General features: G+C 26.7%; 2 protein-coding genes across 7 annotated transcripts in view; one reads left to right on the forward strand and one right to left on the reverse strand.

Annotated features, from left to right (window-relative positions):
• Window positions 1–10,956, forward strand: part of LOC129957049 (MDS1 and EVI1 complex locus protein EVI1-A-like) — a 169,489-nt gene extending 158,533 nt beyond the window's left edge. For all 4 annotated transcript variants that reach the window (XM_056069173.1, XM_056069175.1, XM_056069176.1 and 1 more), the window contains 5 exons: window positions 406–3,466; window positions 4,608–4,797; window positions 6,927–7,078; window positions 7,727–7,810; window positions 9,156–10,956. In XM_056069173.1, coding sequence (XP_055925148.1) covers window positions 460–3,466; window positions 4,608–4,797; window positions 6,927–7,078; window positions 7,727–7,810; window positions 9,156–9,568 — 3,846 coding nt within the window. In that variant the 5' untranslated portion in view covers window positions 406–459 and the 3' untranslated portion in view covers window positions 9,569–10,956. The remainder of the gene's footprint in view (window positions 1–405; window positions 3,467–4,607; window positions 4,798–6,926; window positions 7,079–7,726; window positions 7,811–9,155) is intronic.
• Window positions 9,419–22,276, reverse strand: part of LOC129957050 (uncharacterized) — a 31,602-nt gene continuing 18,744 nt past the window's right edge. Inside the window, exons 7-8 of one of the 3 annotated variants that reach the window (XR_008782725.1) lie at window positions 16,989–17,106; window positions 9,419–9,556 (exon numbers count right to left, since the gene is read on the reverse strand). The gene's annotated coding sequence lies outside the window, so the exon portion shown is untranslated. Of the gene's footprint in view, window positions 9,557–16,795; window positions 17,107–17,136; window positions 17,811–22,276 lie in introns of those variants that run through there. The other 2 variants (XR_008782724.1, XR_008782723.1) reach the window with 2 other exon arrangements.

Here is a 22,276-nt window from a genome sequence, read left to right on the forward strand (position 1 = left end):
ATGGTCAATAAAGGATGATGATTAATTTTCCAATTGTGTATTTTCATTTTGTAATTTTTTTTTTTTTTTTTTCGTTTCCTACTGCACGATAATGCATAAGTTATTTTTTATTTTTTTTATTTCCATAAATCTCTTTTTTTTTTATTCTAAATATTTTCAAAACTGCAAGAATTTTGAAATTGAAGTTTTCATTCAGTGAATTGAATGGCGAAATTTTGTAATAGAAATGTCTAAGTAACATGCAAAAAATTATTGATATTTTTTTCATTTCATCTTAGTATGATTATTGTTTAAAGGTTTTTAAATATAAATGCATTTATATCCATAAATGGGATTTCCACCAAATAAAAATGTCCCTGAATTTTTTTAATGCAAAACTAAATTGCTCCTCCTTTATTTTTCCAGAGATGGACAAAAAGTAGAACATTCTAAGATGCTGTTGATCTCTCCTAAATAATCATGGAACAATATGACTTTGATCCTTCCGACAGCAGAGATGAAGCACCAGTGCAAGCTAGAGGTTATCAAGACTCCTTGGAAATACCATCTTCTATCAGAGAAATGCCAAGTATCATCCAGTCCTTAAGTTCCTATGACAAAGATGGGAGACAGAAATTTTATGGTTCACATGATGATGGACCCACTACTAGAACACGTGCTAAAAATGGACAGATTTCTGATGACATTCCACAACCATTTTTATTACAAACTCCTCACTGTACATACAAACCTGAGAAGAATAAAAAATGCCAAGTTTGTGGGAAGCATGCCAGAACCCCATCCGATTTACTGCGGCATATGAGAGTGCACACTGGAGAGAGACCTTTCCCATGTGTTGCTTGCAATAAGACATTTAAATGTAAAAGAAGTCAACTCACTCATCAGTACCTCAGTCATGGTATTAAAGACGGCTTATCAGAACATCGTCTTGATGTCCTTGATCACCGCAAAGTCAAAAGAAACACAAATAAGCTAAAGAGCAATTTCTGCAATCAGGTGCCAACTATAATTGACAAAATCATGCACAATTCATACATGAAGCAACAAATGGAACCACAGCCTGTTCCTGTTGTTGTTGATCAAGATGAAGATACTGAAATCATGGCTGGAGAAGAGATTTCTAGCATGAGTGGTGATGTTCCAACAAGTTTTGTTGGTTTGTTCAAAACTCAAAAAGAAAATAATGCCCAGATTAAGGAAGATAACCAGCATTATGAAGATGCTGCTAAAGAAGTGCAAGAGCCTCCAAATATTAAAGAAGAAATTTGCACTTATTTAGATCAGAAACATAATGCCAATGAAACTGAAGTTAATGATAATATTTCTTTGTTTAAGCCAAAGAAAAAGAAAAAAGATCACTCAAGAAAAGTGCCCATTTTGCGCATCAAAACTCATAAATGTACTCATTGCAAGAGACAATTCAGATCTATTTACACTCTTAGGTATCATCTCAGATCAATGCATGATGAAAAAGTTTATTTAAGTCCAGCGTTAGAAAGTCGTTTGAAGAAAAGAAGGTGGATACCACCACATGTGCGTTTACAAAAGTCTAAAATAGGAACCAGCAGCTCGCTTAGTCACAAGCAGAAAGCTAATTGTCAGAAAGAGAAAGCATACTCTTTCTTGCCCACTTATCCAAATGAAAAAATAGAACAGAAGTTCTTTTCTCAGATTTCAGAAAATTTTCCAGATGTTCCAGAAAATTTTCAAACTCAAGATAAAATAAATGATGCCATAGACTTGCATGTCAACAAAGATTTTTCACTTGAAATAAAGAAAGAGAAAATTGATTCTTATGAAGATGACATTAATAATAATGTTTCTACTACAGTTAATGATAAGGCAGAAAGAAATCTAAGAGATATTGCTGGTCTTAATGAAAATGAAGTAAAACAGATGTCTTATTTTGCTAATTCCCTTCCAAATACTACAGCGAATGCTACAAGTACTGCTTTCACATTGAATAATAGTTCTAACACAGGGACATCAAATCCTTTTGTTCTCCCACCTCACATATTCTTTCCTAGTACTCCAGCTGCAGAAGAAGGTTTGATGAATGAGAAACCAATCTCATGGGAAAGTCTACAAGTTACATCTGAAAGTGTGCTGATATCTAAATTGGAAGCAGTTCATCCTGGTACTCAGCAAAAATATGTTCTATATAAATGTGGACTATGTGGCAAAGCCTTTGCCAGTTTAAGAGTCATTTGTGGGCACTTGGCTCTTCACAATGATACAAGCAAAGAGAAAGACTGTGAAAAATGTGGAGCTTCTTTTAAATGGAAAACTGAGCTGGATTCTCATTTAGAATGCCATCAAGCATCAGACAGAAAGTTTATGCCCACATCTCCATTCCTCCCAAGTTACTATGTCAATCCTTTTCCCATTCCAGTTGTCACTCCCAGTGAGCAAAGTGTTATGTCTACAACACGTCTTCTGCCATACCCTTTTTTTCCAATGCCACAACAAATACCTCAATTGATGCAGCCTGGATTCTTTCCTTTCTTTGCTGCTGCAGCTCTGCAACCTCAAATGCAGAGTGCAGCTAATAATCATGAAGATACAGCTCGGAGCAGTGTATCCCATTCCCCTCCAGAAAGCAGTCCACCTGCAGAAAATTTTGAGGATAAAAATTTAGTCCAAGGCTGTAATTTTCAATGCAAACTTTGTCCGAAAACCTTTGATCGAATCTTTTCATTACAAAGACATGAGCGGATTCATAGTGGTGTAAAGGCATGTTTCTGTAAAATATGTGGAAGAGGTTTCAGCGAGTTAAGAAACTTGCGACACCATATTATACGCTTCCATGCAGAATCTGCCCAGAAGGAACCACTGCCATATCGAAGAAGACCCAATAGAATGCGCAATGTAAGCAGCTCACAAAAGTTGGTTTCATTTTTGAAGAAGACTGCTGTTAGAATCTTAAATTCAATGGGCCAAAGTAAATCTGAGTCATCTACTACTCCTGAAGAGAATGATAGCAACTCTGGAAAGATACAAGCAACAGAAACCTCACAAGAGCTTGAGAGAAATGATGTACAGAATTTTGCTAACACTGTTCCAACCAATACAGTAGACTGTTTGCAAGAACAAAACACACTTAATACAATGCCCACATTATTTGATGCTACCTCTCAAGTAACTCGACTTTCTCCTTCTCAGGACTTAAATGAAGTTCCTCCACCAAAACTTTCTCCTGGTGTTGCAGATGATATGAAAGAAATGGCCACTGTAGATAAAGTTGAAACGGGTAATAATGGTGCTGTTGAAGTGCTACAAGATCCAAAACGTTCTCTACTAGGAAATAGGCGAAAAGGAAGGCCATTTAAACTATCCACAATGTCGTCTCAGTCTCTGAATTTTGGCAGTGATGACATCCTTTTCCCACTAACTGAAACCAACTTTTTGGAAAAGCATGTTGAGGCATTTTCTGAAAACAGTCTATTACAAGCTACAGAAATTCTGAGTATGATTATTTTCTATTCTTTAAAATTAATAGTATCATATGAATTTCATTTTTTTATACAAGGTAACCAATTAAAGATCATTTGCCAGATCTGGAACTCATTGCTCTATTGCTTTTATTTTCTGCTGATCAAATATCGATTACATTATATTTATCCTAGTTATATATATATGTGTGTTATGTTTAAAATCAAATATTGACAGAGGAGAATTTTCATTTGAACAACAACATTTATTGTTCTTGTTTCAATTTGTTAGAAATTTGCAAGGTATATAAATGATAGATGATCATTAACCAAAGTACATTGTAATATTTAGAAACCAGACGAAAAAAAAAAAAAGAAAAGAAACTTGCTTACATGTTTTATGTACTCATAAAGGGCCATTTTTTTCTAGTCATATTATGTTAAAATATTCTTAGGCTTGAAATTAGAATAAGAGAAGGGATTCATTTAGCTTATTAGATAAATTTAATTTGATTAATTAATTAATTTGGTTAATTAATAATTAAGTAACAAATCAAGACACATCATTTTGTCTGAGATAAAAAACTGAAGCATCTAAGTTTCTGACTTACTAAAAAAATGTGTCAGAACTTATGCCAACCTACATAATTTCATACAAAGATTGATAAATTTGGTGGGAAGCATACTTCCCACAGCCCTAGAAAGGGTTAAAAGGCAAAGCTACTACTTTATGGACATTTGTAAAGTTATTCATACGGTCAGATCAATGTTTGATAATTAAAATTATAACTAAATAATAAAAAGAATGGAAAAAAAACCAAAAGCCTGCATGACACAAAAGTTAAAATAAAAAATATTTTTATCTTTGAATTTAAACGAAAAAAAAATTAATTGTGAAAATGTGGATTAATCTAATTTATCACACACATGTGCATATATATTTATGAAATTGTCTGTTAAGTTATTGATATACATTTCTTATCATAAAACAAACCTTCAATTTTGTAAATTTATTTAATCATAATTAACATATAAAGTATTTTATTGTATGGTTGCATTTTTTGGTATAAAAAAATTAGTTATATTTCTTTAATACAGTAATTTTTTTTCTCTTAATTCCTGTTACATAAAAGAAATTCATTATATATTTAGAGCTAATTTAATTGTATATTTTAGATGGCTGTTTGAAACCAGAAGTAGCATTTCCTCAACTTAGTAACTACTACAACATGGAGCAATCTCCAAATGAACCAATCGATATGAGAAATCCCTCTGCCAAAGAAAAATCAGAAGTAACTCCGAAAAAAGAATTAGAAAATAATGAGATTCAAGAAAGGAATAGCGTATTTCCAACAGATAATCTTGGGTAAATGTATTAATTATTTGATTTATAAAAGTAATTTTGTGATTTAATTACAAGTGTATGGATTCCATTTTTTTTTCTGTCAAAATTCTAGATATTTTTCTATATTAAATTGTTTTAGAACTGATTCTAAAATCTTTCAAATTAAAAGTTTTATTGTTTTGAGCAGCATAACAAACCACGAAGGTCATAATTTTAGAAATGCTTTAAGTAATAATGGTAATCTTGTGGGCTGAATGAGCCAACATGTGTTATCATTTTAAGCGAAAGACTATTGAAATAACTAATTACAAGCAGTTGATCATTATATATCTTTTAATGTATGTTATATCTAGGGAATTCAGAGATCAATAATTTACAAATGAATTAACACAGATGAAAATTTAATTTTTATTTTGTCATGAAACTATAATTGGTTGATAATGTAGTTTTCAATTTTTACAACCTGATAGTTCTGCATTTGTTGGAATTATTACAGCATTATTTTTTATAGCAGTAAGCACTATTTCACTGTTCACATTCTGCCATGCTGTCAAAAACAAAGGTTCATCATCTGGCAATTGAGCTCTAGAGTGGGAAAACAATAAATTGAATGTTTGTTAAGATGATGCATTGATCAACACTTCTACCAAAGGCTCATTCTTCATAATGTAAGCTCCAACAACTGCTGAACCATCTGGTGGTTTAAATTATAAAATGGGCTATCTATGAATTCTGGTTTCATAGTGAAAATAAAATTTCATTCATATTTTTTCTGTGTAAATAAAGCTCTTTGCATTTCAAATATTCATTTTACATTTGAATATTCTCTCACAAACAAAGTCAATACTTCTTATTCATTAAAATATATGTTTGTTTGTATATATATATAATATGTATGTATGTGTATTTTTCAATATACTGCACAAAGAATTAGCAGTAAATGGGTATTGAATTATATTTATACATTAGGTATTCTTCTGGCCCTACTATTTGTAATATAACTCGACAACATTTTTTTCTGTAGTTTTATTGTTAAAGTTATTTTGTTGTACTAAATTCATTGGAAACACTTCACAAATAAAATAATATTAAAAAAATTATATGCAATACTTCTTATCCTTTAAAATACTAAATACTGGTAATTTGGAATGGGCTTCCTTTATCCATTCTCAAATACACTGAAATATTTCTTGCTTTTCTCTGCTCTTTAAGAATAACATTATATCCCTAATTATTTAATTACTACCCAATGATAAGATATCCACCCAATCAAAGTTTGGTGGCCACAAAATTACATCTACATATATATCAAGAAGAATCTTAAGGCATCCTTCAGAATTAATTGATATTACCTTCTCTTTTTTAAAAAAGATTTAGGATGGTTCACATATATCTTCTTACCCCATTGAGACAAATGTTTTAAAAGGACCTTAACAAGTTTTCCCATTCATAAATGAGATTATAATAATTAGATCTCAGAAACATGAAACTGTTAGCTGTTTTGTTTTAAGAAACATAACTTGAAATGGTTCCCAGTTTGTAAAAAAGAATTATTAGATTTTAAATAAATCTAAATAATAAGAATTTTTAAACATTTTTCTCGTCTAAATATCATTAATAGATGTTTGAAATTAGCCCTCCTTGGTAATGGGCCCAGGATACTTGCCCCATCTGCTCCACCTCAGTTATTCTACTGCTCTATATAAAAGTTAAAAAAAAAAAAATAATAATAATAAAATTATGAATACTGCAACAAATCAAAATTTGGTATTAACTGGGAATCAACTATAAACTTACCACGCTTAAACATAACTTAAAAACGATTTCCAAATCAGAGGTTTCTAAATATCTAGTTTGAGATCCCAATTTATACTGAAGATCAATTATTCATTCTCCTTAATTTCTGTAGTGTCTAGTTAAAAACAAATATTCTCTTCCTCATGTCTAGTTTAGCAATCATATATAGTTTCAATTTTTTATGGTGGAGATAATAGCAATTAATTATGATGGCATAGGAGTTTTAATTGTAATGAAATTCTTTACAGTTTCCAAAAAAATTGGATGACATTTAAAAGTACAAATGAAAACCATAGAAACATGAATATCTATGTGCAATTATCATAATAAATATTTGTATTTTTCAATTACAGGCTCAATGCAGTTTTCCCCGACTCAACACCAAATGCAGCAGGTTTGAAGCTACCTGAATCTTTTGAATCAAGGTGCTTGTTTCCTTGCAGTTATTGCCATAAAACCTTCAATTCTATCACTGACATAAATAGGCACATGAGCTTTCATGCAGGTAAGATATAATTAGTTTTTTCAATAAAAAAATTATATTTAATAGACTATAATGACGAAATTATTTGAAATTTAGATTAAGATTTTTTTTTTATTTCAGTAAATTATACATATAAACATTAAAAGCAGAAAAACAACTGCAAATAATAGAATTCTGATATGAAACTTGAGTTTTATATTTGTGTTTGTTTCATAAATTCTAAATACACTGTATTTGATAAATAATTATAAATTTCCTATCATAAAAACACATTTGGATTTGATTTATTCGAATTTAATAAAAATTGTGCCATTGGCTTGATATATTTAGATTTAGCAAAATATTAATAACACAAATTGAATATGTTTTGCTGCATATTTTCACATTGCTTTAGTCAATAAAAAAGGAATTTTTATCTGAAAATAAAAACTGCAATAAAAAGAATGCTAGTGTAAATTTTATAGCTAGAATGACACCTGAATTTTATATGAAATGGAAAAAGGGGTTTAAGAAAACAAACAAAAAATATTTCAAATGGATCATCATTTATAGTCATTAGAAATTTTTTGACTTTACTTGCAGTTTGATTCTTATGTTATAAACAAAGTTTGAATAATTTTCTCACAAACTGTACTGTATATTAATTTCATTTGTTTATTTTATCTGTAGATATAAGACCATTCAAATGTCCATATTGCAGCTACTGTAGCAGAACAAACAGTCAGTTAAAAGTGCACATGATGAGACATGAAGGTATGTTACAAAGTACATTACTCCAAATACTAGCATTTCGGATAAATTTACACTATGTAAATAGTTAATCACATTATTTTAAGTTGCATTACATTTATTTGATTGATTCATTTTTATTAGGGGAAAATAATGTAAATTTTAAGAGCTCTTAAAATTCATATCAATGTATTAAACATTATTATTCCTTGAAACAATTTTTTAATTATTATTTTTAAATTTTTGAACTGAATTATCTAAAATTTAACAATCTATCTATAATCTATTTTGAATAGTATTATCCATAATTTTGACATATCATTATTTTCTAGGCACTGATTAAGAATAATTAATCTTTTACAACTAACCTTATTATTTACATTTTGTACCAGTGGGCTAGTTTCTATTTTAAATGAACAGTACAGGATTCAAAGTGAGTTATTACCAAGGATGTCCTCATTTTACATCCTGTACCGTTCATTTGAAACAGAAATTGGTCCACCAGTATAAAACTTGCATGTTAAGGTTGAGCCAGGTTAGTAATGAGAGATTTAAATATACAGTACATAATTTTCCATGATTGTACTTGTTGTTAAAATAAGTTAACATTTATTTTTTATACAATAACTGCAACTTATAATTTGTTCTCTTTCTGTGGTTTTGTGGGTATGAAGGGAAGAAGGACAGAGAATGTTAGAAATAACAATTTCTGTTTTTTATATATGAAAGCACAATTATAAGTTCCTACTAGCTCTTGGGCTTATCTCCTTTGAATAACTTTAAGGACACTACTGATAAAAAAAAATGGGAAGTTATTAATATTCCACACTTATAAATCTATAATAAATTCTGTAAAAATTAAAATAGCATTAATAATTAAATACAGCAACATTCTAATAACATTGCAAGCAGAGTTTATTATTATAAGAAAAATAAAAGAAAAAAATTACCTTTTTTCCATATTAATCTTTAATTTAATTTCACTTCCATTCAAGCTATTCTTACCATTTAATTTTGAAATTAATATTTATTAAATATACTTTGTAAAAATCTTTTATACATACATATATAATATACAGCTTATAATTTTTTTCCTTCATTTCTTTTTCATGTTTGTTGTTCATGAAATTGTCAATTAAGTATATATAGATATATATACTTAATTAAGTAATATATAATTATTAATTAAGTATATATAGATAAGTTTTGTTCTTATTTTTGTTGTTGTTTGTGTCTTCTATTAAAAAAGTAATCTCTTGTGATAAAATGATGTGTTTATGTAGTTATATGCACTTCTATCAATGTATAGCACAAGAGGTTAAAAAACACTTCTGTGTAACAGATTCAAATATCTATAATTTCTTTTCAGGTATAAAACACTACATGTGTCAAATTTGCAACTACAATGGAGTCACTCAATCTGATCTTAACAGGCACTTGAAAACAAGAACCCATCTACTGCGATCTCGTAACGTATGTGCATGCTGTGGAACTGGTTTCCACACCAGAAGCCTCTCTGATGAGCATTACAAAAGCTGCCACTTGTCAGCAAATTCAGGAAACAACCAAGATCAGAACTCAAAGAACCAGTCAGAACTAGCCAACAAGATTTCAACGTCCAATAACAGGAATCGGGTGACTCGTCTGAAGCAATTCAGAACACCAGATGATAAAATCAAAAGCGAGTTTTACCAGAAGCTGTGTGATCTCAATAATATGGGTCTGACACTAGGTGACTTTCTACAACAGAACCCTGCAGCTGCGGTAAATCTTGAGAAATAAAAACGCACAACATTCCAGCCTCTTATACATACATACATTATATATATATAAAGAAAAATGCTTAATTCATTATACTCATGGAGTGCTTGAACTGTTTCACAAAATGATTTTTTTTCCCTTGAAAAAGTATTTATTGAAGAGATTATTTTTGTTTTTATTGTTATTGACTTGTTATAGTCAAGTTTTGTTTTTAGTACTTATATATATACATTTACTGAAAAAAAAATTACCAAGTTCCTTGAAAAAGTGATACATCTTTTTGTAATTAAAAGACATCAGCTGATATGAGAAAAATCACTTTGTTATTGATGGCAGCAATCAATGGCCGTCCACACAGAAAATACGTAAAGTAGGTGTATCAGCTCATTGTTGTCTCATGTTGTTCTCTTTTTTTTATTGTTATATTGTTTAAAAAATCATTCCGGAACCACTCAAGCACTTTTATATTTCTCACATAAATGAGAGAACTGTGTTTGTCATTATACAGTGGATATCTTGATGTTGCATGATCTATTATTAGAACAATCTGTCTCAATAAAAGATACTCAGGGTATTTTAAAACTGTTAAGTGAGACAAGAACGGAAAGTATATGTGCAACAAACATAAAAAATCATAAAAGTAAGTTTTTCTAAAGGATGATTTAAAGTATGAATTCAAAAATTATTGGACTTAGATTTGATAAAAACTATTGTTTATATGACTACTCTTATGAAAATTGGTTCATATTTCTTCACAGAATTTTTATTATGTATGTAGCATAAAAACAAAATCTCCTATGATTTTTCTTCAATAATTTTTAAATTATAATATACAGGGTTCTCAGTCAAATAATAATGCGAAATTAGTTATGAATCATGTTCTGATATAAAAAGTCAGGGAAAGTTGCAATTTTTAATATGATAAATATAGGCATTATAGAAATTTGCTGAATTTCTTATGTTCAGTTTTATAAGTTGCTAATAATGTATTTCGGCATGATATATAATATTAGAAAATTCTGTCCAGGCAACATTTTTTAAAAAATCGTATTGCTTTAAATTGCATTTAAATTTACTCTAAAAACAATTATTCTCAAATGAAATGAAAATTTTGAATTTATTGAGATTTTTAGTTACTGAAAAGTTGCCATAGAATTTTATTTTTTAATACAAGCATGAGCCCTGTATATACTTCTATTGAATAAGGATTGAAAAAAAACTATATGTATGCATGGACTTTATATTAGTAACGTTAAACCTTTTTTTCATTTCTGTAATGGTAATAAAGTTTAAAATATGGTACTTATTATATTTTAAAAGGAAAAATAGTAAGAAAAGTGATAAATATTTTTTAATGTATAGAATACAGAAACTTTTGGATATTTTAAATTTATTATCTAATACAAATCAAGTTTTCTGGTACCAAAATTTAAAGAATATTTATTATTAAATGAAAAAAAAAATATTCTTCAGCCATAGATTCATTAAAATTAAAATTTTTATTAAAAAACATTTTCCATGATCTAGTAATCTGGAATAAATCGATGTTATATTCTATTGTTATTATTTCATTTACAATTTTTTTCTTTCTTTTTTGTACAATTCTTATTTACCTTTTAACTGTTTTTGACTTGTGTCCTGAAATATTGCAAAATTCTCATTTCTAGTACAATATAATCTTGCAGAATTATTGTTTAGAAATAAGTATTACTCATGCAAATACAGTTATAGTGTTAATATTTTATTTAAAGAAAATATTTCATTGTACTCCTGTACTCTTTTTCTTAATGTCACATTTATAAAAGCAGTTTGCATATTATATATATATAATATAATTCAAAATTTTTTGAGTTAACTGTTCTAATTTCTTTTAGGTATAAAAAATTCATAATATAATTTAATGGATAAAATTTCTTTTTAAGTTTACGCTAAAAACAATTTGCAACAGACTCCTATTAATGTGAACTGAAAATATTTTTTGTAAGCACACTAAGTTCTCACAGAGAGTAAGATAGTTAATTGATTTACTGAATACATTAAAATAGCTCCTGTCATTTAAGGTAGTCATTTACATGCAAAATTTGTCAAATTCTAATCTACATAATCTGAATTTGTTTCAGTTAGGATTGAAATAACAAGATTCTGATGCAGTATTATTTTTAACAAATATATCTTAAAATAATTCTCTTTTCAATATAATGAAACATTTTAGACAAAAATAAAAATTAATTTTAAAAACTTGCAAAAAAAAAAAAAAAATGCAGAAGATTTCATAAAAGACTTGTAAAAAGAATGCATTGTTTAATTTAATTATTTCTTAAAACTTTAAAAAACATTTAACATAAAATTATTAAAGTTATAAATACATGATATCAGTAAATTCTATCTTACTATGCAATATTTTTTTCATCAATAGTGAATTCCATAATTACTTGAATAAGAAGATATGTGCAAATTAATTTTAATATAAATTTTGAATAGAAGTTAAGAAATTGCTTATAAGCTAAGTACCTCAGTTTTCCTAATATTTTAAAACTCGAAATTTGAATATTCATCTGTTTCTAGCAATCATTTTAAAGTTCAATTTATTACACTGTGGCAGCAGTTGCATATTATACCTCAAAGAAAACATTCTTTCATAAATATCTCATTACATGTGCTATTTTCTATAAAATATTTTTGTTAGTTTGTTTTAATGAAAAATCAAAATTCCATTATAATAACTTGCAATATTTTTTCACATAATTTAATATCAACATTTTTATATTTTCTCCTGATGAAAGTTTTTTTAAAAAAATTTATTGTTATGTTCATGGAGTTTTTAAGGAGTTTTTAATGATAATTAAAAACTCCTTATATTAAGCTTGATAATTTACTCAAAATATATTAAATAATTTATTTTCATTTTTATTGTATTAAATTATATCGATTAATCTTTAAACCTACCTCTAATGCAACTGCTGCATATTTTCCATTTGAAAATTTACTGAGAAAGATTAAACATACCTCATATTGTTATATACATAAATTTTTCCAATTATTTTAATATGTTATAAGAATTTTACATTCAGTAGATGCTTATAATTAACATATATATTAAAAATATTAAATTGCCTTTTTAATTAATTGAAAATTAAATTCAACTGATGTCAAAACAAACTAAGCTTAGAAAATGCACATATACTAAAAAGAAATTTTTTTCCCAAGCGGGATATATTTTAATAGAATGAAATGTGGTCTTTGTGTGTCCTAATGTATGTGCTATTTATATTATGTATACAACTGGTTTTTACTTCCATGGAAGTATGGATATGTACTTATAAATATATTGTTTTTAGAAAAGTTTGTGTAAAATCTAGAATGCTGGAAATATTATTGAAAAAATATTTCAATATAGTTATAAAAAGTTTTTGGATTTTTTTCCCTTAAAAAATGTATGCAATTAGTCCTTATTGATGAAATATTTTTTAAAAATATACATAAAAATGATTTCTCAAATATTTTTGTAAATAATTAATATTTTTATTTTAAATATAATATTCATAATCCATATTTGTTAAGTTTTTGATTTTATAGTAAAGCACTGTTTTTACATCTTTAATGAGACTGGGGCAAAGCATGGCATGAAAAAAAAAAAAAAAAAAAATACATAACTGAAATTTTAATAACCAACTTTGACTATCAAAAATTTAATTATCCTTAATATTTTTTGAATTAATAATTGAAAAAGTTTCAGGCATAGTTCTAATATATTACTATATAATACTGAAAACAATAATTAAATTTTAAAGTTCAAAATTTATAATGAAAATGAGCAAAATTATGCCTTTATTGCACTTCAATGCAAAATGTAGAATAGAATTCATTATGTCTTTAAAGAAAGGTAAAATAACTTACTTACATTCTTCATTACTGTAGAAATTTTCACTTGAACAAAATTTTCTTCTATTAATTACTTAATTATGAATAATTTTGAAGTCATTGTACCAGAATCAGACTCCTGCATGTGCCACAAAAATGCTCTTTGCTTTCACGCAATTCCAATCATCTAAATGGAGCTTTGTCTCAAAGCACTTAATTATTACAATGGTTATGAATGAATCAAGATTTTGATGGAACGAGGTATAAATGAGAAATGTATTAATGATGCTTTACTATATTTACAAATTTTGAAAAGGAATTTAAAAAATTATCATAACTTTCACCATCTATTTTTTCTTAATATTTTTTGATGAGTATAGAATGAATATAGAATACTGTAAAACTATTATATCTACCATTATCATGTGATGTTCATTATCCAAGAAATAAACTTCAAAAGGAAGAAGTGAATATGAGATACATAGTAAAATTGAGGAGATGAGAGATTAGTCTTATCCCATCTTGAGTCTATTTTGTGTAAGAACATATTTTAGTAGCCAATATAAATCTTGAGATAATTTGTGTTTTAAGCAAATCTTGTTTTTAAATTGCAATCATTTTGAATCAATAAAGATCCTTTTTTAGTGCTATTATTTATTAAAATGTTTTTAAATTTTACATGCTTCTTATACAATAATATTCATGGTAAAATCAATAAATATGTATTGTTTTATTCACAAAATAATTTTAATTAGTCCTTATAATTCTGCATATATCAGGAGAATATAAACAGTTATCAATATATTGCTAATGAATTTGAATAAAAATTATATTCTGGCAAATTTTGAATATTTCATTTTGAGGACTAATTGCAAAAAATTGAATTTTGTTGAAATATATGAAGCTTTTTTCCTCCCCCCTCCCCTCTTTCTTCAATGTAGCATTTCCGATTAATATTTGTAATGGAAGCATTGAAATATATGCCATTATTGTTTAATTTATTTATCCTTTTATTTATGTTGGATAAGATTTTTGGAAGACAATCCGTAAGTGTGTTTCACATATAAATCGAAGGATTGTTTAAAAATATATTGATGCTTTTTGAAATAATATAAAATGTTTGCATGACATTAAATAGTACATTCCAGCTAAACATTTAATTCCTCTAGCTTCCCGATTTTTATCTTTTTTTTTTTTTTTACACAACATACATTTTCTTTTCCCAATCATATTTAAAAGCATTTCTTTTTTGTTAAAGTGTTGCATTTTTTTAGGAAGCAATTAAAGCATAGATGCTGACATCTGAAGTGAAGAACTGTATCTTGGTGCTCTGTGCTTTTAATTCAATGGCTATTCAAACTGTGCAACTTTTTAGCACAACAGTTGCATTCTGTCCAAGTTCATTGACTTTTTTTATTTGCTTAAAGTATACTTAGAGCTTTTCAATGTTAAAATTAGTGTTGTAGTATGCTGGTATCTACTTTTTATGCTCAAAGTCTTATTTTGCCATTGGTTGTGAAATCCTTGTTTTATTATTTGAAACCTTTTTTACCTCAATTATACATAGTGCTTTAAATTATTGCATTATTGTGTATATAATGTATATGTATGTTGTATTGAGTTGTGTTTACAATAGATGTGATAACTGTGTTCTGTGCTGCAATGTGATTATAGCAGTAGGTGTGATGATATATTCAATAGATGTAATTTGTTGAGTGTTATGTAATGTAGAAATGAATTTTATGTACAATTTTATAAGACGAAGAGAACTACAACTATACCTCAATGATTTAAAGCAATAAAAAGATGAACATGGTTTAAATTATTTTCATTTCATTTCATTTCATTGAAATACCACAAAAACATTTATTTTTTAATAATAAAAATACTTTATTTATACTTGATATTGATTATCGAATTGATCAGAAACCTGAATGTCTTGTATAATCAAGATGAAATTTTTCCCTATCAATGAGAATTTCAACAGTTGCTTAGCTCAAATTATAAATTAATTATGCAAAAAGTACTAAATATTTAAAATTTAACAAGGTCCTTTATTAATTATCAGACTTCTTATAAAAGGATTCACGAATATTAACAATTTTTCCTGTTTCTTTAACAATTTTCTGTTAATTCTTTAGAAATATTCTAAAAAAAATTTGTTCATTTAACAATATGAAATTTTCAGACACAATTGCAATGACATGGTTTTATCAAATTGCATGGATTCTGCTCACCATTCAAGTGCTTAAAAATGAAATTAAAAGTTTTTGTTTTTCCAGAATTTTTTTGAATTATAAAGGAACATTTTAAATTAAATATTCTACAAACTTTCATATCCTGAAAATCAACTATAATGTCAATTTTACATTCTTTTATGAAACTTGATTTTATTTAAATCTTAGATTTCTGGAGAGAGGGTTAATAAAAGTCTGAATTTCTAACTTCATTTTTAATCAGAATTGTGTGGTATACTGCCTTTGGAGCTTCTCATAGTAATCAGAAATATTTTTATTTTTTAATGCATATATTTTATTAGAACACTATATTTTGAAATAAATTTATGAATAGTTACTTTATATCAGAAATAACAAGGGTTTCATAATGTAGTTAAATATTTTAAAAAGTATTGAATTCTATTTAATTTTATTCAATTTTGTGACCAATTAGAAAAGAAAAGGCGGAGGAACTCAACAATTACCAAAATACAATATCATTTACTTCAGATATATTTTATGAAATAAAAAATACAGTAGGTTGCTGCGTTGTGAAAAGGCAGCACAGCAGATGACAAAAGAACAATTATACAATAACGATAATTAAAAATTCATTATTGATAAAAAGAAACAAAGCATTGAGAAAATATTTTGATGCAAGAAAAATATTTAAATATTTATATAGAATATAATATTTAAATCAAAAACCAACAATTTTTTTTACCGGTCAATGAAGAAAGTGAAATTAAATTTTTATTTTGTTAAAATTCTTTTATGCCTTTTGGAATAGTTTTAAATACTTGACTAACTATTTTGTTTGCTTGTAGCTTGAAGTACAAATTTTAAATTATTTAGCGTTGTTAATAAATTCTATCAGACAAAGAATGAACTGTATCACACAAATAACTTTTAAAATTTCAGCAAAATAAAACATCAGAGATATTTAATTTTAAAAACAATAACTTATCTATATTTACAAAATTATCAATATAAAAAGGAATTTATTATTTTAACTGCACTGAAAGGAAAGAATAAGGCATCATTCCTACAACTTATAAAGCAAAGAAAAAAAAAAAAAAAAAGGCTAAACATAGGAATATTTTCATAAAATATAAGAATGTGATCCATGTTTTATGACAAAATAAAATGTAAATGCCCAAATTAGTATATTTTTTTAAGTATTAAATGTTTTTCAAATTAAATATTAAAAATTATTCAAATTTTTATTTATTTGCAATTTATAAAGCAAAAGAATATGTCATTTACAAACATACAATATAATTTTGACAGTAGAGATGGAGTAAAATGAAAATTCATGTAGTTTCGTGAATTTGCTGGAAGTGGTGAAAGACATTAAATCTTACCTCAATAATTTAGCACAGTTTTGAATTCAGGCTTTGGATTTTTCTAAAAGTACTTCTGCAGAAAACCAAATGCCACTATAGTTGTTAGTTTCTTATCAAAAGCAAATTCTCATGCAGTCTACAGCAATAAAAAAAGTTATTTTAATTATAGTAGTCATGCATTAAAAAGAAATCTGGTCACAAAAATATTAGTAATATGACAATTCTTGATTCAGAATTTCTTTCATATCACATTCAAGTAAAAATATGACTACTTAAAAAACCTGGTTATAATTTTTCATGCTTTGCTGGGAAGGTACCAATATCAGCAAAGTGACCATTGAAAAATATATAGAGAGAGACTGAAAGTTTAGATTAGTTAAGATTATTGAGACTGTTTTGAACTACAGAGGATTTATTTTGATATAGCTCCATTTGTACCATGGTCAAATGCTCTGAAGCTAACAAGGCTTTTAGTAATTTTTAGTGGCGATTAGATACTTTGAGACATTATACTTCTATCTATAGAAAATGTATCAATATTAAGCAGTAAAAAAATGTCAAATTCAACATAATTCTATTTTTTTACAATTATTATATTTCCTTGTGGCCAACTCATTATTTCATACTTTCCCTTCTCTCATAAATGTACTTGTCAATAAACATGAAGTTGAAGATCAGCAATCTGTCAGAGTCATGCATACCAGCAAGGGGACGTTTGAATTTGTTTAGTTTAAAATGAATCAGACCAATGCAAATGATGGATCTTTGGTAGTTTGAGTTTCAAATCTACGACTATCCTATCCATATCCTAAGACTATGCCATCTGTCCACTGTAGCTCTCTGTAGTATACAAGGGATAATAGTTAGAAGAATATATTTAGAATTTCAGATCTATAGCTGAATTACATATATTCTAATATATCTTTAAGATATTTAAAGTATTCCACATATACTACTAAACATACCCTACTACAAAAATTTTGGAAGAAATTACATTTTCATGCTAACAGAAAAAAGATTAACGAAATTATATTTTCATATCTTGAGAAGTTTATTATTAAATTATGATGGAATCAAAACTTTTTTTTTTTTCTTCTTATTTTGAAGCACAACACATAAAATTGTTTCAAAATAAGAAACAGCTCAGTGAAAATTATTGACGAAAAGAGACTGCTCAAAATTGTTATTTCTATATATGTACAAAAGCATTGTAAATTTTGGAATAAAAAAATGAAAGGAAAAGTTTTTTCATTTTCATATCAAAAATATTTCACAATTCCATTAGCCCCTTTTTTATCATAAAAATTTCTACATAGAAAATTACTATATTTGAAAATCTGTAAATAAAGTACGTTAATGAATAAAAGAAATAACCTAGTGCATAGTAAATTTAATTTACTGTGGTCACCTAACCAATATGGGTTAGGTGACCATAGTAAATAAAATTTTCAATTTTTAATATAAGAAAGGAACATGTGTAAAAATGTATCTTTAACAATAATAACATACATAATTTAAAATATAATAATAAAAATATAGAAGAAAAACAAAATTAATATAACAATTTTTTTTTTCTTTTCAGCAAATATATTAATAATCTCATTTAAATTTAAACTTCTTTGTTTGCATTTTATGGAAAGCAGTGCAAGATTGAAGAACATTTCTTTGTCAATGCAGATCCTAATTTTTTTTTTTTTAATTCTTTTAATCCATTCACAACCAATTGCATTTAAAGCAGAGATTTCAACAATTTTCTTTTAAACTGTGCTAAGAACAATACTAGTAAATTAAAAATTTTGACTTTTTTAGAAAAAAAATTAATGAAAATATTAGTAAAAAAGATCATTTTAAAAATCTTTTACACACAAAGTCTTACTTCTTACACAAGGTCTTTTTTTTATATAGATATATATATTGAAAGATTTTTTTCATATAATCGGATATTATAAAATAATGATTATTTCAAATTCAAATAAATCAAAATCTTAAAAATTAATTAAAGGGAAAATCAGATCAGAATTATTAATAACAATGTTAAGATTATCCTTAAGTTTAATTACTTTTTAATCCCTCTGATTGAAAACCAATCACATATGATCCAACAGAATATTTTATGGAACATTCTTATTTTTTAAAAAGATTATTTCTGTTATTGCCTTCATACTGCTATCATATTTTAGAGTTAGATACAAATCCATAAAAATTTCGTATTTTCCTATTTTCATGTAGTATTTGGTATAGTATACAGTGTCCATTCTTATGATCCAATAGCTAATTTGGAAACCATTACAAATATGTAATTAATTCTGGTTGGAAAAAATATTTTAAATGGCGGAAAGAATTATATTTTATGTTGTTTACATCCATGAATATATATCTGAAATTTTAAGAATTTTTACTTTTTTTATGGTCTTGCAATCCTAACAATCATATATATATATATATATATATATATATATATATATATATATATATATATATATATATATATATATATATATATATATATATATATATATATATATTGACACTTTAAAATACACAATAAAAAATCTTATTGTTTAATGAATAAATTGACTGAGATATAATATTTAAAGCTAAAAGTGTTCTATATAAAGTTTATTTTAAAGTATAGTTAAAAAAAAGCATTATTTCAATTTGCAAACGATTTCTTAAAATCTCTCCCGAGACCACGTATTTAGCTGTAAAATTCGTCATAGTAGTTTTCCTCATTTCATAACTCGATCAGTTATAGCCACAGAATTTTTTTTAATGTTATAGTGCCGAAAATATTTTACTAAATATGACTGATAAATCCTGAAAATTGCATAAAAATTTCAATTTTGTAAATTTTTGAGAAATGCATTATTGCCTCAAAAAAAAAAAAAAAATACAAAACGCAATTCTTTTTACTATTTAAAGCATATTTTGATTTGGAACTATATATCTGTCTTTAATGCTCTAGAAATTAACTATTGGTCTACAATAAGAATGGATATTCTGTATACAAAGCTAAACTTAGAAGGATAGCCCAACTGGAAACGATTTTAGCCCTTCCCCAGTTTTAGAAATCTAAGCATTTAAAACAGAGAAAAAAAAATTAAGTAGAATTATTCTGATATGATATGGCATGTTTATAATGCCAAAAGGAGGCAACTGATAATGCAGTTTGGACTACTTCACTTGTATTTGGAACCAACATTTGATAAACATCTACAGTTTTGGTGACTCGATTTACAGATAAAATTTCATTTATTTATTGCAATACTCTGTTATAATATTAAAATATCTATAAAGAGACAAGACTTTCAACAGTCAACTCTTTGAAAGACTTTGTTTAAAATATTATGCAATAAGCCTGATGATAAAATCATGCTAAATTTAATTCTTCCTGTTCTTGCCTGAAATCTACAATTTTGATGATATGATCACAAACCAAATTTCATCTGTGTAGCACACAGTACATTTGAATTATCAAGTTAATAGATCATTATACTATTAATAGTTTTTTGGACTCTAGGTGATCTAACATGTAAATATTCATGAAAATATTGAAGTTGAATTTTTTGACATTTATATGACTTTTCCTTTGCAAGTGAGGGAAAAAAAAATTAGTTTAAAAATCTGAAACAGAATTTTGAATTGTCTAGTAAAGGCACTCAGAACACACATCATTGCCTAACCACTTTTCCCTTCATTTATATCGACCAAACTGAGCTGAGAGTAAATATAAATCTGCTACTATAGGCAGCACAAATAAATTATAATGTTTCTGTAATTATTTGAAACTCGCCTGTAATTATTTGTAAAAAAAAAAAAACTTTTACAAATTAACCCTTTAAAAGGGCACTTTTTTCTAGTTATATTATGTTAAAATATTTTTAGGCTTGAAATTAGAATAAGAAAAGAGATTCATTTAACTTATTTTATAATAATATAGATAAATTTAATTTGATTAATTAATTAATTTGGTTAATTAATAATTAAGTAACAAATCAAGGTGCATCATTTTGTTTGAGATAAAGAAGTGAAGCATCTAAGTTTCTGTCTTTCTAAAAAAATTTGTCAGAACTTATGCCAACCTACATAATTTCATACAAAGATTGATCAATTTGGTGGGAAGCATACTTCCCACAGCCCTAGAAAGGGTTAATTTCAGAAATGTTAACTGCAGAATCTTCTTTTGCATAAACAAAAGAGTGTTTTCTTTTTTTAAATTACTGATTAAATAAATAATACATAACTCTCCATACTGAGCTTTGTTATAATAATTTATAATTTTTTTAATATATGTTATTTACACACAAATGTCTTTTATAACATTTTGTGTGTGGGAGAGAAGGATTTGGGAATAGACACAATATATTTGGTTAGATATCACAACATTTTAACAATTTCTGATCTATGAATAAGATATCTCAGACAGGGCTCCATAATGCAGCAAATTTGCCCTAGAGATGGTACTGGTTTAGAGCTCATTATGCTGGATATTCAAAATCATTCTGCAACACACCAATAGAATGAAGGCATTCCAAAATTTATCATCAATGAAAAAAAGAAAAAAAAGTCAAAATTGGTAGGACATGAAGTAGGAAGACTCAATACCCAATCCATCCTAATTTCTTCCTCTTTCCTATTTTTATTTAATTAAACAGGATATATATCCTGCTTAATCAAATCCCTTAAAATGAGTATGATACTTTAGAATGTTGCCCTTACAATGAATTACTTTAGAATGTTCCCATTTGTTGAATATGAGTGGGAAAGGAGAGGAAAGGCTCTGAATGCAAGAAAGCTGTTAGCAAAATGTTTACCAAGGGAATCGTATTGAAAAGGATGATGTATTTATAAGTAATAAGTCTAACTAATGGGGGGGGGGGAACATGTTGTGTTATTACTCCATATACAAAAAAAAAAAAAAAAAAAAAAAAAAAAAAAAAACTCCAAATTTGAAAGGCTAAATTTCTGCAAACAAACAGCTCAGTATGTCATTTAATAAACCATGGTGAAGGAACATTCTAAAGCATCATTTAAATAATAAAACAAATGTTGCTAGAGCATAGTTCCAAATTATTATACTTGCACCACTAATGGCAAACTACAATATTTTTGGAAGTAAAAATTTTAAATAAACGATTTAAATAAATATTCATTCTTGTTTTAAAACACATTTTTTTCATTTTATTTTAATCTTTATTATTCAGATACATATATATTTTTTCTATTGTCATCCATACTTAAAACATTTAAAAATAATTTCTTTCAAAATGTTATATTATTTCAATAAAATCAACCTTGCTTTTAAT

This window comes from Argiope bruennichi, chromosome 11 (genome assembly GCF_947563725.1).
Source record: "Argiope bruennichi chromosome 11, qqArgBrue1.1, whole genome shotgun sequence".
Lineage (NCBI taxonomy): Eukaryota > Metazoa > Arthropoda > Arachnida > Araneae > Araneidae > Argiope > Argiope bruennichi.